Source organism: Canis lupus, chromosome 2 (genome assembly GCF_048164855.1).
Source record: "Canis lupus baileyi chromosome 2, mCanLup2.hap1, whole genome shotgun sequence".
Classification (NCBI taxonomy): Eukaryota; Metazoa; Chordata; class Mammalia; order Carnivora; family Canidae; genus Canis; species Canis lupus.
This window is the reverse complement of record NC_132839.1, coordinates 39,463,125-39,480,787: the sequence shown is the minus strand read 5'-3', so window position 1 is coordinate 39,480,787 and position 17,663 is coordinate 39,463,125. Positions and strand designations below refer to the sequence as shown.

At 41.9% G+C, this 17,663-nt stretch overlaps 2 protein-coding genes across 12 annotated transcripts in view; one reads left to right on the top strand and one right to left on the bottom strand.

Moving 5' to 3' along the window:
- FAN1 (FANCD2 and FANCI associated nuclease 1) overlaps window positions 1–3,295 on the top strand; it is a 39,590-nt gene extending 36,295 nt beyond the window's left edge. For all 7 annotated transcript variants that reach the window (XR_012016403.1, XM_072795967.1, XM_072795996.1 and 4 more), the window contains one exon: window positions 3,019–3,295. Coding sequence is in view for 6 of the 7 variants with exons in the window: in XM_072795967.1 (XP_072652068.1) it covers window positions 3,019–3,156 (138 nt within the window). In the remaining variant the exon portion in view is untranslated. The remainder of the gene's footprint in view (window positions 1–3,018) is intronic.
- A 2,605-nt stretch (window positions 3,296–5,900) lies between these two features.
- The window catches only part of MTMR10 (myotubularin related protein 10), a 58,568-nt gene continuing 46,805 nt past the window's right edge, over window positions 5,901–17,663 (bottom strand). For all 5 annotated transcript variants that reach the window (XM_072796029.1, XM_072796022.1, XM_072796005.1 and 2 more), the window contains 7 exons: window positions 17,148–17,278; window positions 15,918–15,987; window positions 15,001–15,071; window positions 12,546–12,715; window positions 11,286–11,456; window positions 7,794–7,976; window positions 5,901–7,209 (listed from right to left, as the gene is read on the bottom strand). In XM_072796029.1, coding sequence (XP_072652130.1) covers window positions 6,616–7,209; window positions 7,794–7,976; window positions 11,286–11,456; window positions 12,546–12,715; window positions 15,001–15,071; window positions 15,918–15,987; window positions 17,148–17,278 — 1,390 coding nt within the window. In that variant the 3' untranslated portion in view covers window positions 5,901–6,615. The remainder of the gene's footprint in view (window positions 7,210–7,793; window positions 7,977–11,285; window positions 11,457–12,545; window positions 12,716–15,000; window positions 15,072–15,917; window positions 15,988–17,147; window positions 17,279–17,663) is intronic.

The window sequence follows — 17,663 nt, the reverse complement described above, 5'->3', positions numbered from 1 at the left end:
CCTGTGGACCTCTCCTGTCCACTGTGCAGCATTCCACTTGACAGCTCATTTCATCAGAGCAGGCAAGTGAGAAGAGCCAGGGTGTGAGCAAGATGGAAGCCAGTCCCTCACAACCTGATCTCAGAAGGGACATTCCTTCACTTTTGCTGTATTCTTCTGTTAGAAGCAAGTCACAGATTCCAGCCCCCATTCCCAGGGAAGGGATCCTTCAGGGTGTGAACAGCAGGAGGCTAAGGTGACTGGGAGCTGTTCTCTAAGCTCCCCGTGAGTGCCTTGTTACCCGCTGTGACCTCAGGGCCACCCTTGCCCGCACCCTGGTCTTACTCTGCTGCCTGTCCCAGGTTGGTTTTTATTATTGGGCTTTGAGATTAAAAACAATTCTGGATACACGTCCTATATCAGATATATTTCATTCCAGGCTGTGGCTTGTCTTTTCATTCTCATAATAGTGTCTTTTGAAGAGCAGAAATTTTAAGTTTTGACCAAGTCCAACTTCTCTGTTCTTTAATGGATCGTGCTTTTGGGTTCATGGGACATCTCGGACTGGAACTGTGGATTTGAATGTTTCTCCTTGAAGTTCTATCCAGTTTGCTTCATATATTTTGAAGCTCTCTGATTAGATATAAAAACCTAAGGGCCTGTCACGTCCACTTGATGAGTTGATTTCTCCATCATTGTGAAGTGACCCTCCTTTATTTCTGGCAGTGTTCTCTACCCGGAAATTGACTGATACCAATAAATAGCCACTCCAGCATTCCTTTGGTTAGTGCTAACAGGATGTATCTTTTTCTAGTCTCTTACTTTTAACTTATTTTGTCTTTATATCTAGTGGGTTTCTTGTAGGTAGCATTATACATGGGTCTGACTTTTTCATTCAGTTTGAAAACCTCTGCCTTTTAATTGGGTATTTGGACCATTTACAATTGATGTAATTATTGATGATTGGCTTTAAAGCTACCATCTTGATACTTGTTTTCTATTTGTCTCAGCTCTCTTGTTCTTTTCTTGCCTTTTTCTACCTTTTTTTATTTTTTTAAAGGATTGCATTTGAACTCTTAGCTGGCTTGTTATCTGTAGCTCTTTGTTGTAAGTGGTTGATCCAGTGTTGACAGTGTAGATCTTAAATGTATTGTCTTTCAAGTGACGTTAGGCCATTCCGTGTTATAGTATAAAGAACAGAAGTATATTTTTATATCTCTTCTCTTGGCCTTTGTACTGTTCACATATTCCTACATGTTATAAACTCTACATTTTTTTGACTTTCTACAGATGATTACTAAGAATCTTTATATTTATTCACATAGATACAAATTTTTTTCCTCCCTTAGATATAAATTTTTTTCCAAAGATTTATTTATTTTAGGGAGCATGAGCAGGGGGAAGGGCAAAGACAGGGGGAGAGAGAATCGTCAGGCCTCTGCTAAGCATGGAGCCCGACACAGGGCTGGATCCCAGGACCCTGAGGTCATGACCTGAGCCAAAATTAAGAGTCAGATGATCAATTGACTGAGCCATTCAGGTGCCCTGGTAGATAGAAATTCTTACTACTTGTTATTCCTTCATAAAGATCCAGATTTCCACATGCTGTTATCTTCCTTCTGCTTAAAGAACTTTAACACTTTTTGAAATGGAGGCCTGCTAGTAATGAATTATTTAGGTTCTCTATGTCTTTAGTCTTTATTTCACCTGCTTTTTTTTTTTATGATTTTATTTATTCATGCTAGAGAGAGAGAGAGAGAGAGAGGGCAAAGACATAGGCAGAGGGAGAAGCAGGCTCCATGCAGGGAGCCTGACATGGGACTCGATCCTGGGTTTCCAGGACCACGCCCTGGGCTGAAGGCGGCGCTAAACCCCTAAGCCACCTGGGTTGCCCTATTTCATCTGCTTTTGAAAGATATTTTCTCTGAGGAAAGAATTCTATGTTGATAGTTTTTTTCTTTCGGTATACTTTGAAATACTGGTCCAGTTCTCTAGCTTGCATTGTTTTTTAATGATAATTGTGTGGTGTTTCCCTTAAAGCTTTAAAAAATTTTAGCTGCTTTTAGAATATTCCCTTTATCACTGATTATGCAACTCAATTCTGTTTCTTTATGTAGTGTTCTTTATGTTTCTGTGCTTGGGGTTCATTGAGCTGCTTGGATCTTTGGATTTATAGTTTCTGTCAAATTTGGAAAATCTGGGTAGCTTTTATTGATGTTTTGAAGTTCAGTAATCTGCAGTGAATAAAACTGACACAGTTCCTGCCTTCGTGGAACTGATACGTAACAGTTTTATCTTTTGATAAATACCACGAAGAAGTACATAGGAAGGACCCTACTTAGCGGTGTTGCTGGACCTCTCTGAGATGCATTTAAGCTGAGCAAGGACGGGTAAGAAGTCAGACATGTGAAGAACAGGATGTCTTGGGCAGAGGGAATAGCAAGCATATGGAAGGGCCAGCCCTTCAGGGGCACTTGGGTGGCTCAGTTGGTTAGGCGTCTACCTATGGCTCCAGTCATGATCTCAGGGTCCTGGGATCGAGCCCCTCGTCAGGTTCCCTGTTTGCAGAGAGCCTGCTCCTCCGTCTCCTCTGTGCTCGTGCTATCTCTCAAGTAAATAAAAATCTTAAAAATAAAAAAAAAATAAAAGAGGAAGAAGAGCCCTTGTTGGAAAGAGGTTAGTCTTTCTCAGGAACTTTGAAGTGGTTGGCAGGGTCAAGATTATAGTTTTGTAGGTCATGGCAAAAGTTCAGATTTAATTGCAAACGCAACAAAAAGTAATCGAGTTTTAGGCAGGGGAGCAACAATCTAGTGCTTTAAAACTATTTTCCAACTGTGTTTTGAGAATCAATTTACTAATTCTCTGTGAAGAACTGCCTACTTTCTACAGAATAATTCCCAGTGAATTTCATGTTTATATCTCTGTTATATATAGTAGAGCAGTATCAGTGAAAACTACTATAGTGTACTTGGCTATTCTGTTTCAGTAAGATACTAATAACTTTTTTTGATACTAATAACTTTAAAAATCATATTCCAGCTGGTGGAAGTTAAAGGCCCCAATGATCGCCTTTCACATAAGCAGATGATCTGGTTGGATGAGCTGCAGAAGTTGGGGGCCGAAGTAGAAGTCTGCCACGTGGTTGCAGTTGGAGCAAAGAGCAAAAGCCTTTCCTAACTAAGAGCTGTGGTGTCGGGGTGTCTGGTTGTACTTGGACTGATTTTCAGAAGCATAAAGCATGATTACATTTTTAACTTTGATTTTGCTTTGTCAGTAATAAACAAGATCATCGTTGTACAGTGTGTGCATCATAAAACTTGGTCGTGGTTTAATGTACTCCTTGATTCCACATAGCAGGTAATGAACTTTCTAGAAGGTCAGAACCTTGGTGGCCATTTTAGGAAATGGATGCATCTATGTTATTAAACTAGACTTGCATAGCAACTGGAAACCATCCAAACAGGATGTTTTGCAGCTTTTGGTCTTTTATAAAAGTTGGCACACCCAATGTTTCCAGTTAAGCATATTGGAGAGACCTGAATTTAAGGTTTTCTATATGCCGATATATGCAGCTGTTTAACTTTCTTGTTTTATGATTATCTAAGGAGGGCATAAACAATTGAAATTCTTTCTCTGGGAATTAAAAAAATATTCTCATCAAGCCCCTTAACTTTTAACCTGCTCTTACTTACTGGGCCTAAATCATTAAAGGAATGAATAGTCTCTTAAAGGTAATGGTCCTTTTTCATCTGTAGCCTCCCTACTGACTGGAGGGGCAATTTTCTGTATAGACAGTGTAATTACAACAGGGCTACTCACAAGAGCCCCAGGACAAGGTAGGAAGGCAGCTAACCAGAATGAGTGGACCAGGAGTCAGGCGGGGACTCCAGCCTCCCCACAGACTAGTTCTGAGAGGTTCTTAGGGAATATTACTCTCCAGCTTGGTCATTTATTGAATGGAAGGACCGTCCATTAATACCCATATGGCCTTAACTGCAGCCAGTTCTGAAGCCACGTCAAAAATGTTACTGCTCATTAGCTGTTGCTTTAAAGCAGGCAAAAAGACTGAATGGATGACACACACATGACTATCGTTGGAAGAAAATGCCTTTGCTTCTTGAATCACTATGTTCCTGTACATGATTTCGTATTGACAACTACAACAATTTCTGTGGAAATTTTATTTAGCAGTCAAAATTTCCTTCACATTCATCACTGCTAACAGCAAGATCTCTCGTCTTTCCTGCTCATCCTACTTTATTTAACTCAAGTCATAATTTTAGGCACAAAGGTTTTCGTTTTCTCTCAAAATCAAGTTCTAACTACTTGAGGTTACTGCTACGGCAAGCAGGTTTTGTTGAAGGTGTTGACTAATTTTCATCCCCTGTTAGCACAAATTAATATACTTTTCTTAAATAAAGTTAAGACATTTTTGGTTTTAAAACCGTTTCCATCATAAAATAACACACTGTACATCTTTAAGTTCAGTACTAGAAAGTCCCAGGCTGTCTGGTGCCTGTGTGGCATCCTGTGGGCACAGGCTTGTTCGCAGGGCTGTAGGGCCAAAGGGCGTGAAGCGCTCTTCCGTGCAGTGTCCATAACCACACGTAGGACTTCGGTTGCCACCACGTCCTGCCAGCAGAGGTGCCAGGCAGCTTTATAACGGCCAGGACTTAAAACTGTTATAGTTGTTTTTCATATTATGCACGAAAACTGGCACAATAATCATGATAGAACAACTGTCCAGAAAAAATAAAACTAAAAACCGTATTTTACTACATTTGATTATCATACAAAAATATGCACATTTTGTTTTGAAACAGTATTAATAGTACCTAATCTTTTTTAAATTTGTAAATTAAGAAAATTGTTAAGGAGTTGAAATAAATGTGTGAGGAGAGATAATTATAAAGAAATAAATGCTCAACAACCCCTCCAAGCCCAATTTAGAGTAATTTATGATAATAAAAAGGAAGCTTAATCAAAAAGGGAGAATTATTACACTTCTATGGCAGGATATGCTGTGGGATTTTAAGGGGATTGGGACTGGTTTCCAATCAAGGACTATAAAATATTTAATGGCAACAGTGCTATTTACTTATATAAATTGAAAAAGCCCTTATTTTCTAGGCAAAAACATTGGGCTTATCCACAAGACAAATTTCCAAAGACATTTTATAAGAACTTCTGTCCCTTGAGGTCCAGAGACATGAATTCTAAAAAGGCAAGTAATTTGAATAGAAACAGCTATTCATTTCACATAAAGGTGAAAGACTTCTTTGAAAAAACTTGTTTTAGAAAAGATAAACTAGCCACTTCACTATAAATTCTTTTTTTAAAGCTTAAGATGGCAGTTTAACAAACTCTAAGAGCCCAATTTGAACCCCTCCATCCTGTAAACAGGGCCTAGGGTGTGGGCAGGAGTGAGGAGTGGAGGGCAAGGTGCTGAGTGAGGCCTTGGCCTGGGAGCTTCGGCTTGGCCCACACAGCCCTGGCCGGTTCGGGTCCCACCGGCTGACCAAGCACACCCACCCCCCTGTGCTGCTCTGGCTCATGCCACCGGGGAACATTCAAATGGTAGTATTTTGAGAGAAGTACACTTTTCTTTCCCTTCATGGTGACACCTCACCACCAGGAACTTGGTTGGCAGAAGGAGGGCGATGCCTCACAATCCCATCAGTTCTTTCCAATGGGAGGTGCCACCAACAGTGACCCCGCTGCCAATACTGATGGGGGCACCCAGATGCCTCTGGGCGAGACCTCGACTTTCCAGGGTGGGTTCAGCGCCGTCCACACTCACCCCTGCTGCCCTCACACCAACACCCACCTGCCCACAGGCCCACTGTGCCCTCGCTGACCTTCAGATGGGAGGAAATGCACTTTTCGAGACTCCTGGCTCCTGGTATGAAGCTCAGGGGCAGGAGGCCTGTTTTCAATATCCAGCCTTGTAACACTTTGTTGTAAAAACTGGAATTGTGTTTAACTCTGTGTCAGGCTTCAGAGTAACATCAAAGGCACTTCTGTGTTGGCATCATCTATAACAAATGCTTCTAAAGTCAACAGTGCGTATCGTTTTAGTCAACCCTACGATGGTAAAAGCAAACTCGTGATTTTAAAACACAGTGATATACGGTCCTAAACAAAGTGATCTACCATCACTGTCTGCTCAGGGAGCTCAGTCAGAACCGAAGTGACCAGAAACCTGCAGGAATACCCAGGCCTGTGGGGCGTTTCCCAGAATGCCTACTGAACATTAACTTTCTTCCTGTCTGCCTCTGTGCAGTGGTGACCTAGGCTCAGGTAACCCTTACCAGGTGGTAGGGGAAAGTGGCTACAGACAGGATCAATGGCACAGACAAAGCCTGCTCCTCTGCTCATAGGAGTAAGAGTGGGAAGTCTGCCTACAGGTCACCCGAGGCTGAGGCAGCCCTGAGAGGACAGAGAGGTCATGGAAAAGAAGAGGGCTGCCTATCTTTTTGAAAACCTGCGAAGGAAGCAGAATTCAACATGTTTTTAAATATTAGTGCAAATTTCCACTGTTAATCTGACATAGAAAATTCTTAGAGCCTCAAGTGCCTAGGTTAGCAATTGTAAGAGAAGTTTCTGGCTTCCCTCAGCATGTTTAAAAAGTCCATCTCAGTCCTCATTTGCTAGCGTCTCAGTAGATAACCAGATCTTGGCCCCACTTAAAAACTTGCTCAAGGGCGTTCCTGAGATGCTCCGTCTACAGAGGTTGCCCACAGGGCTGAATGGGAAAGCAGACGACAGGAAGTCCGGTGTCCCGGGAGTGGCGTGAGCGCTGACCCGGAAGTACATGCGGCTCTCGTCCGGGCCCGCGTGGCCGGCATCCAGGGACCCGGCCCGGTGCTGCCGCAGCGTCCTGCTGAGCGCGTCCACCTCGTCGGCCAGCAGCGAGAGCTTGTGGAAGGCGGTGATGAAGCCCCCGAGGTGGATCTGGGCCTCAGGCACCCAGCGGAAATAGCACAGTTTCCAGAGCTTCACATGTGTTCCCGAGACATGTGGCAGAATAACGCCATGCAGGTCAGCCGGTTTGGAAAACCATTCTCTAAAATACTGCTCGGCACCATGGTCCTGGCTGGTGGGCGGTGGCGGAGGGTCAGGCTTCGCTTTTAGTATCAATGAATTTCTCCTTGGGACCAAGTCTGGGTCACTGATGATTCCATTCCTTAAGGAACCTGGCATTCCTCTCAGTGTGGAACTGTAGCTTTTCTGTGCAAGAGAGAGGTTGGCATTATTTTTCTGGCGCTGCCCCTTTTGGAAAAACAGGAAAGGTGCAGTGGCAAATAAAAACCTAGGACTATGAAAAAGTGGCTGAACAGCAGCCATCAGGAACATCTTGTTCCTTCCCTGGTAATCCTCATCCCAGTTCTCCTCCACTGGGGTTCCATGGTTTTAGGGACGGACCCTGGCTATTAGTCCTTGCTGCAGGGGGTGGGGAGGTGATACATCCTGTTGGTTAATTTGCTTAAATGCAAATTTCTAAGACTCCTGGGTTAGGAAAAACTATACACCTAGCTCATTCTAGAACGAACAGGCAAGTGGATGGGTTTCAGGAATGCGGCCTCCTAGGCTCAGAGTTGCTATCTGCTAAATCCTAGATGCTGAGAGGCTTTGTAGGCCTCAAAGTCGGGGCATGGTCATTTCAGTTATAAAAGGAATGATCCCTCAAAATCTGCATGGGCAGTGTCGTCAGAAGTGACTTGGCTCTTAATACTCGGTGTTCTGAAAATACGCTTTCTGTTAGGTGTGAGCAAATGCCAGGTTTTAATTGTCAGTGCATTTTTGTGACTTACCTTTGTCCGTTTGAAAGATTTCACAGAACCATTCTGGATGCAGGGCGTGCTCTTTCCAATGTACAAGGGGTTATGGAAAAGAGTGCGATCCTTTGCTGTAAACTGAAGAGACCAGTCCCAAACTGAGGGAAATTTTAAACCCTTTTCGTCACCCAACTGGATATTTTTGCTGATAGCAAATTCCTGCAAAGTAAAATATTTGGATATCTATGAAAAGATGCCAAATAAAAGATTTTCCCACATATATTCCTTTTTTGTGACAAACCCTTCATCACTACCTAAGCTGAATTTTCTGGACTGGAGCAACTTGAGCCCCCCGAGAGAGCAGCATGTTTTGCTTTGAGAGAAGAGACGTTCTTGGCACCTCAGATAAGAGGGACATCTCACATGTAGTATGAGCGAGCAGAGGGCACTTTCTTCTGGAAGCTGAGGAAGCTGGGCCCTCCGAGCAATGAGTATGTTATTAGAAGTGAAACTTCACAAAAATGATACCATAGAGTCTTAAGCATGTTGCAGTAGCTTTGGTACTTGTAGCAGTTTACTTTTTGAGTGCACCATCCTGCACTTTACACAAGTACCTGCTGGGGATAAAACTCTGTTGAGTGGATGTGCGAGATAGTCTCTGGAAGGAAATTACTACTGTCTGTGTGACTGTTTTTCTAAATGGACAGCTACCCGTCGCTTTCCAGTGGCCTTCAAAATCTGAACCACAGCCTAGAAGCAGGGAGGAGGGAATCCACCTCTCCCTGCAGTCCTAAAGTTTGGCCAAGGCCACAAAGACCATGCAGTGGCTGGGCCTCCTGCTCCCCGCAGCCCACCTCCAGCCTGCTCCGGGTTCACATGACCTGGTGACCCAGTGGCATGACACTGTGGGGTGACAGCCCACCACTTCTGTGTGGAGGAGGTGAGGATCATCTCAAACAATGCAACTGCACTTAGTCAGGTGGAGAAAGGACCCTTGGGGACACTTGGGTGGTTCAGTGGTTGAGCGTCTGCCTTTGGCTCAGGGCGTGATCACGGGGATCCTGGGACTGAGTCCCCGGATCAGGCTCCCTGCAAGGAGCCTGCTTCTCCCTCTGCCTCCCTCTGTGTCTCTGCCTCCCTCTGTGTCTCTCATGAATAAATAAATAAAATCTTAAAAAAAAAAAAAAGGCTGAAATCTAGTAAAACATAAACCCCAACCTGCTTTAATGGCCCTTAGGAAAATATATAGAAATCAGTTGTCTTTTCTTTTTAATGTGAAAACTAAAAATATCTCCAAGGAAGAAAATTAGATTTTCCATAAACAGTACCTGACTGTGAGCATCTAAGGCGGCCTCAGAATGGAAAAAAAAAAAAGGAAATGTCTTTGTGGAAGCGACTGAGAACAGTGGGGTCGTGCTAAAAATCAGGACCTTAAGTCAACAGACAGTTTCCCAGGGAGGGCAGAGGCGGTGCTCCCGGCCTCCAGTCTGGCTATTGCATAAATCATAAATGTGAAGCACTGAGGGAGGGAAGGATCCATGTTAGGACTTGCCAGAAAAAGCTTCTGAAAAACGTCCAGTTAAAAAAATACCGCACTGGAGCACAGACCAGGGAAAACAGATGATATACTTTAAAAAAATATTTAACTTCTATTCCTGCATAGAAATCTATTTGTAAACCTATGTCGGCATATCCAGAATCCAGCCGAGAAGGAGGGGGAGGAGAGAGTGCATCCAGGGGGCCAGCTCGTGCTCCACAGAGACCTCCCGCAGCACCCACCCGAGGTACTGTGGTCACTGGCACCTCCAGACCGACATACTGGCATTTTACATCTCATGCTTTGTGTCTAACAAGGCTATTTGATTTCCTCGCCTTGTGAACATTTTGAAGGCTCCAGTGGTGTATGTGTGTGTGTGTGTGTGTGTGTGTGTGCATGGGTGTGCTCTCAGGGCAGTGAAAAGACAGGCAAAAACCACCACATGCAGCCCAGCCCGCAGCACAGTGAGAGGTACCAAACTGATGATGGTCCGTGAACGAGAAATGAAAAGGAGCATCTCAGAGACCATTTAGTTTAGGAACAAACAGGTGCCCACACCTCCAGAGCCCAAGCCCAGAATTGTCAGTGCAGGACTGAGATAGGTCACGTTCTTCTAGGGAAGCAGAGAAATTATTTTATGAAGATCTCTCTCCCGAACTCTCCAATCTGAAATAAATACCCTATGACAGTGTTGCACTTCTCTCACCCTGAGCCCCTGGAGAGAAGCAGGCAAGACCTGTTCTACCTCCCTCTCCTGCCTGCTCCCTCTCATAACCAAGCCCCCAGATCCCCTCTCCTTTGCTTTGGGAGGTTCCTCATTGATAAAGTCATCTCCTTACATGTCCAGTGCACTTTGTCTTTCACATCCACATCCAGAATAATTCATTTCTTTAGGAAATAGTGAAGCATAATGCTTCACAGTTTACAAAATGTTTTCAATTCACAGAATGAGTCCAAAAGTAGTACTGTTAGTTTGGTGGATCCGTTTTTACAGATGGGGAACCTGGGCTCACCATTCTTCCAACCCTGGGCAGGATTCACATTATATCAGGCCACATCGCCTGGATGAGGGCCTTACTGCCAAGGCTAAGGACCCCACAGCTCACCGTGAAGGCAAACCTCTTAGAAAGTCTTCCTAGAGGCCCACAGGAGCCGCTCTTGTTTCTCCAATGATTGCTGCAGCATTTATGTGCTATTCTCATTGTTGGTTTAAATGTGGGCGAGCCAGCCAGAACCTGTGGTTTCGGAAGGCTGTACCAACGGCAATCAGAAGTTAGTCTCAAGTTTGGCTTGAGACTCTCCTTAGTTATGATTCTTCCTTCTAGATCATTGAATTGTGACTAGAAATGGATAATCCTACCCCAAAGGGACTGCTGTGTGACAGGTGGGACATTATCTGGCAGTCCAGCACCCACTGAGAATCTCAGCCTAGCACCATGACTACCCTTGCTCTCTGACAGTCCTTCTCCACAGGACCCTTGAAGAAAATAATCTCGCTTTGCTCAACTTTTTTTCTAAGAAATAAAAGTCCTCTAGCAGGACATTTTCAATTACCCATCCAGACACCCCAAATGTGAAAACACATTTAATGTGGTTAAAATAATTTATATCTTTAAAAACTGGTTAATTTTTTTTGTTATGTATCATGTTTTCTTTTTTTTTTAAAATAGGTCCACACCCAATAAGGGGCCTGAACTCATGACCCTGAGATTAAGTTGTGTGCTCTACCCACTCAGCCAGGTGTCCCTAAAAACTGGTGTATTATTGTGAACAATGTACATTAGAGAAACATACCTAAAATACTCATAAAAATGAAACAGGGTCCTAGTTTTTATATGTCTTTAAATAATTCATTCAGAAATTGCAGCTTAAAATGGTAGCTAAGACAGTTTTAATTTACATATTTTAACTATGCAGCCAACTGTACTTCACTTCTATTTCCATAAAGCTGCACGAGGCAGAGAAGTCACTGTTGCCACCATCCTACTTACTGTGCTTTGTTTCACCCGCTGGTGAGGGGAGTTGAACAGGAAGGTGCCGAACAGGGAAATGCGGGTGCTGTCGTACAGCACTGCCAAGTATGTCTCTGAGAACTCGAAGGCCGCTGGGTACTGTTCTAGCAGCTGCCACGTGGCATCCAAGAACAGCAAAAATAAAGGAGACTGGCAGACACAAATGGAAAATGGGATTATTTAATGTTGTCCTTTGGTTATTCCCATTTATTTCCAAATTTAGGGTTCATGTTAAGATTACTAAGAAAACATTTCAGCCTAAAACACTTGGCTCTGAAGCCGAGCCAAGGATATGTGGACAGGTCACCATGGCTTCTGTTAAAGCTTAGAAGTATGTTCAACTGCCATTAACATCACAGCCCTCATTTGCCTAAGAAGCATGTATGTTGAAACGGCAAAGTAAACAGGCAGGTGTCACTATATGAATGGGGGACACTAAAATATGTGATTAAATCTATGTTGGAAATAATTCTTTAGAACACTGAAAAAAAGAAAAAAACACCCCAAACCAGAAAACAATTTATGTGATTTGCTTTTGGTAGACTGTGCAGGCTTGACATCTGGGAAAACAACTCCGTTTCAGAAACCAGTTGTCATTAGCCTCTAGGTCACGTGGTGGATCCCCAAGTACAGCAGCTGATGACAACTATTCTATCTTGGCGTCCCAGCAATTTAAAAGTGAAGTAGTCACAACTGAGATTTTCTCAGATGGTGCAGTTTGTTGTTAAACCGGAGACCCCACGAGTTGGACTGTGCTCTCTGCAACAAGTACATCTGTGAGATGCCTATAGGCTGTTCCCAGTTTACCTCTGCACCCAAGGCAGACACTATGCCCAAAGCTGTTATGAAGGTGTTCTTCTCCAACTTTCCATTCTTACACACGTGCCCCATTTTAAGAAAACATGGTATTCCAAAACTGATTTTTCAAAATTCCTAATGTGCTTGTTATCTGCTTTGCAGAAGAAATACAGCATTTTTTCAAAGTACTTTTCAACTTGAAGAAATGCAACAGACAATTTTTTGGAATTTTTACCTATATACTTATAATAATCTTCATAAGTATATCAATTTGGAGGCTAATCCATCATTAGTTTTGGACTAAGGAATGCTAAGAGGTACCAAATGCAATATTTAAAAAGCCTCTTCATCTCTTTAGACAGAACACCTCTTCACAAGATGACATAGATTTTATCTTGTGCACACTTAAATGACTCACAATGAGCATTACAATTCTGTTACCTCTTTCTCAGATCTCTTTAAGTGGTTGCATCTGTCTAGGAACTGATATCCAGCCATGACCCACTCCTTCTGGATCAGACTCTGAAATCCCGTAATTGTCCTAAAATGGGGATCCAGCATCACTTGAACAAGAGAAGCTACAATACAGCTCAAGTCTCTTCCCTCCTCCTCTGTCAAGAAAATGGAAAGAAAATGACTATTATATAGAAAAATGCTGAGAGAAAGGGAAGAAAAGATACAGTAGTTAATACAGTACTCTCTACCTAAGCTGCCTTCAAAATAATCTATGTTGGGAAAGTTCACTGGATTCCGGCAACTTTAAATTATAGACTTACAGATCAAGTAGTGTTTTGTGGGGGATAATCTTTCATATATGAATATTTTGCAGGTAATAAAGCACAGCCCTCACACTTTATATTTCAGTGGTTTGTGGTGGAAATCTTTCAAGAGTCCATTCTGCTTCCTAAGAATATTAAATATAATGTAATCTTTCCACTGGCAATTCCACATGGTGACTAAGAAGTGAATGAACGGAACAGAATTGTCCACTGTCCTCCAAAAAGGTGGCAGACATTTTCATTCCATCTTTTACAGCTGGTGTCCTTTTCCATAATGCCAGTAATATCCTGGTATCAAAGCCAGCCAAAGAAATCAGGAAAAAAGTCCACCAGTATCCCTTATAATTAAGACTAGAATCATCAACAAAATAGGAGCAAATCAGCTTATCTCATGAATACAAGAATTTATTCTAGGAAAGCAAGGTAGGCTTAACATCTGACAATCAACTAAAGTAACATTTCATATAAATAAATGATAGAAATAACTCATCAGATAGATAAAAATCATCTGTGTGATAAAAATCCAAAATTCAATATATTTTGTCAAACTGAATTTAAATAAAAAAAAAATCCAAAGTTCATTCTGGATGTAAACTCTCAGCAAACTAAGAATACAGAAGGGTACTTCAACCCGATAAGAGGAATCTATGAAAATCTGCAACCAATATCATTCTTTAACAATGGTAACTCCTATAACTGAGCAATTCCACATCTAAGTATCTACCCACAAAAAAATATGTACATATGTCCTCATGGAGACTTTTATATGAACATTCACAGCAGCGTAATTCATAATAGCCACAGAATGGAAGACACCCAATGTCCATCAAGAGGTAAATGTATAAATAAAATGTCGTATTTACAAAAGAATACTATTTAGAAATGAAAAAGAAACGGCTGATACATGCTACATGAATGAACCTCAAAAACATGCATGTTAAATGAACGAAGCAGGAGGCAATAGATCACATATTACATGACTCTGTTTATGAGACATCCAGAATGAGCAAATCTACAGAAACAGAAAGTAGATTAGTGGTTGTCTGGGGTTGGGACACAAGTAATCTTTCTGGTGTGATAAAAATTCTCTCCAACTGGACTCTGAACTCTGTGTTCTGTATATTGACTAAAATTACTGATTTCCACACTCAGAATGGGTGAATTTTATAATATGTAAATCATACCTCAATAAACTGTTTCAAAAACACGTTCTAAAGAAAAGTGTTAGTAAAACACAGGCTCACTATCTAAGCCTTTTGTATTATAACAAATGCATCAAGACATGTGCTAGGTAGGATTTTGCAAGGTAGGGTGAGAACACCCACTGGTTGAGAGGAGAGATTACTGGGTTGCTGGACTCTGCATGCACTTGTGAATTAAATAACTCTGACTGCATCAGTTAAGGATTACTTAAAATAGTGCATTACTATTCTTCTTCTCCCCCCCTAAAAGTTGTAAATATCTTTACTTTGTTAAAGTCAGTTAAATTTGACAGTAAAAATTTTTGTAAGCTTTAGTACCATAACATATTCATAAACTATGCAATGTGAATATATCATAAAATAAGGTAGTTCATGGTTTATGAAGCTTTGTCCGTAAGCTTAAAAATTCTCTTAGCTGTAAAGTTATTATTTCACATTCAACTATCCTTTGCTTAACTGAAACATTTTTATATGGCACTTTACTCCTCCTTAACATTAGACAAAATTCACATTATTGGCTACTCAGTTTAGTCAATTTCTTGACACCAAGCTCTTTCTTTAGAGTCCAATTTAGCAGGATCCAGAGGCATTTAAACTAAAATTTGTATGAATTTGAAATGTAGCAAAATTAGAGCAAGAGGATGCTCTGCCAAGATGAACACTTTCTATGACTCCAATAGTAACTGTGACACCCTCATGCTATAGGAGGGAAGATTTAACACAGAGCAGGAAACTGGACTCCTTTCTAATCTTCTACCTGCAGTTGCTGTGCCACTGTTCTCCTCTACCTATGTGTGGAATCTGTAGTGGGTCTGGTGGTGCTGTCATAAGAGACAGCTAGGGATAATGTGATTTACTTGCATCAAGTCACCAAGCTGACTGGCAAGGTGACCAGTGTTTTCAGTAATGAATTACCTTGTAGCACTACAGACAGATGCCGGCTTTCTAGAATGTACACAAGTTCTGCTGAATGTTTAAGGAATGCCCTGAAAAGACAAAGGGAAAAATACTGTTAAAAATCAGACTTCTATAAATATTCCTTTAAAAGTACTTGAAGTCAGGGCACCTGGGTGGTTCATTGGTGGAACGTCTGTCTGCCTTTGGCTCTGGTCAAGATCCCGGGGTCCTGGGATCAAGTTCTGCATTGGGCTCCCCAGAGGGAGCCTGCTTCTCCCTCCACCTATGTGTGTGTGTGTGTGTGTGTGTGTGTGTGTGTGTGTATGTGTGTGTCTCTCTCTCTGTGTCTCTCAGGAATAAATAATCTTAAAAAAAAAAAAAAGTACTTGAAGTCAAACACATCTAATCTTTCCCTATATTCTTAATGGTCTTTATGAATTTCATTAGTATTTACATGATTCAGAGTACATTTTGATTTTTATATCAAGGAAATTAACCCTTTTATAAAAGGGGGGTTGATTTACATAACATTCTTGAAATCACAAAATACAGAGATGGAGACAAGATCAGCGGCTGCCAAGGGACAGGGATGGGAACGCAACTCTGAAGGGGCAGCATGAAGGGCTTTGTGGTGATGGAGTTCTATATCAGGACTGTGGTGGTAGCTGCACAGACCTATATGTGCAATAAAAATGCAGAGAAACACACACACACACACACACACACACACACGAAAACATGTATAAATGGGTGAAATCTAAATAAGGCCTATATATTGCACCACTTGGTTTTGAGACAGTATTCTGGTTAGGGAAAATGTTACCACTTGGGGAAAGCTGGGTGAGGAGTACATGGAGCGCTCTAATGTTTTTGTACCTCTTGTGAGTCTGTACTTATTTCAAAAAAAAAAAAAGGGGGAAAGTGTTTGTACAAACCTTACATATTCTAACCACCGAGTATTTTCCAGTGAAGATAACCATTTTTCTTCAGTTTCTTCAAAAGGCTCTGCAATAAATATGGCAATTATATATACACACACACAAACATATGTATACACACATTTAGGCTTTTTAAACAATTTTACATGATCAATAAGAGTTAAGTGATACACGTCACAATTTTGAATATTTAAAAATTGGCTTTAAGAAAGTATTGTGCACTTTCATTTAATAATATGAGCATTTAAAGGATGTGTTACAATTCTAAAAAACACAAAACAAGGCATTCCCCTGGGCCTCTGTTTCCTTCACTGTGGCTTTCAGGGAAATCCTGGAAAGTCTCAGCACCTCTGCCTCCTAAGAGCTGGTGGTTCCCACCTTCTAGGTCAGCCCATGCTGGATTCTGGCGCCTCTTCCCCCCACACCCCAGCTTCCTGCCTGCAAGCCCTGCCCTCCCTGCTTCTCTGGATTCTGTGAGCAGGGAAAGGCCTGTACTGCCCTCCCCAGTCCTGTCTCAAGATGTCTCTCACCTCACCAACTCCAGGCTTTAGTTACATTCTACTTACCAGATGGCTGATAAACATTCATGTCATTGTATACACCACCCCCCTCCTCATCTCTCCTTCCAGGCAAGCGCCCATCCAGTGCCACAATGGCTGTCTCTCCTGGCTCTCAGGTAACTAGGGGCTTTCTCTGGGCACCCTTCAGGGATGACTCACTTCACGCCAAAATGATGCTTTCATGTGAGTCATCCCTTCCCACCCTGGGGCACAATGAAAGCAATTGAGGAGCACCTGCTCAAACACACATATTAGAACTCCAAGGCTGCACAGATTACAACATGGCTCTGTCTGAAATCCATGTCAAGTCCTGTGTCTCAAAAGTGTAACTGTATACATTAGAATTTAGTACGTTTGTCTGTAAGGTAGCTCGCTGTTCTCCTTGGCACTTTTACAAAAGTACCCTACCATAACAATCCAGGATTTGAAAGTGATTTCATTGATTTATTTTCTTTCCTCCAAAACAAGAAGCAGTTTAAACTTCATTTTCTAAGAGCTTCCAATTTTGTCATACAATAATTTGTACAAATATTTCAATGAGCCCCTACTTATATATTTATTTTTATATTTTCAAGGAATATTGCTTTTTCTGACATACCTCATGCAATGCTGTATCCCTCATTCACTATATACATATATACGTATACACACCAAAAAATGAAATTACCATTAACGCATAGTTGCTTGAGTTTTACAAAAGCCGCCTGTATTTCTTGGATATTGGGCAAGGTCTTATCCAAATCTGATTTGTAAACATCACTTCTCTGTGGATGACTTTTAGTTATTGCATTACAGATCCTAATAAAGACAAAATCCTTGAGTCATTCATTCATGCCACACATTTTTTGAAGACCTATTATGAGCTAAGGCACTACTCTAAGAGCTGGAGATAGACGGACATAGACAGGAGGAGCCTCTGCTCTCAATGGGCTTCTGTGCTTGGTGACAGGAGGGTAAATGAGAAAGTAACAGGCTGTAAAGGCAACAGGTGGCATCATCCAGTGAATGCAGGCTAGTTCAAGGCATGTGGTCAGAAAGGCTTTTCTGTGAAAACGCTACTGAAGCCAAAACCCAAAGGACCAGGAGCCACACAAGATGTGAGGGAAAGTGTTCTAGGCAGAGGGACTGTAGAGGCAAAGGTCCTGTGCTGGACACAAGCTCAGCTGTGGAGAAAACTAGAGAA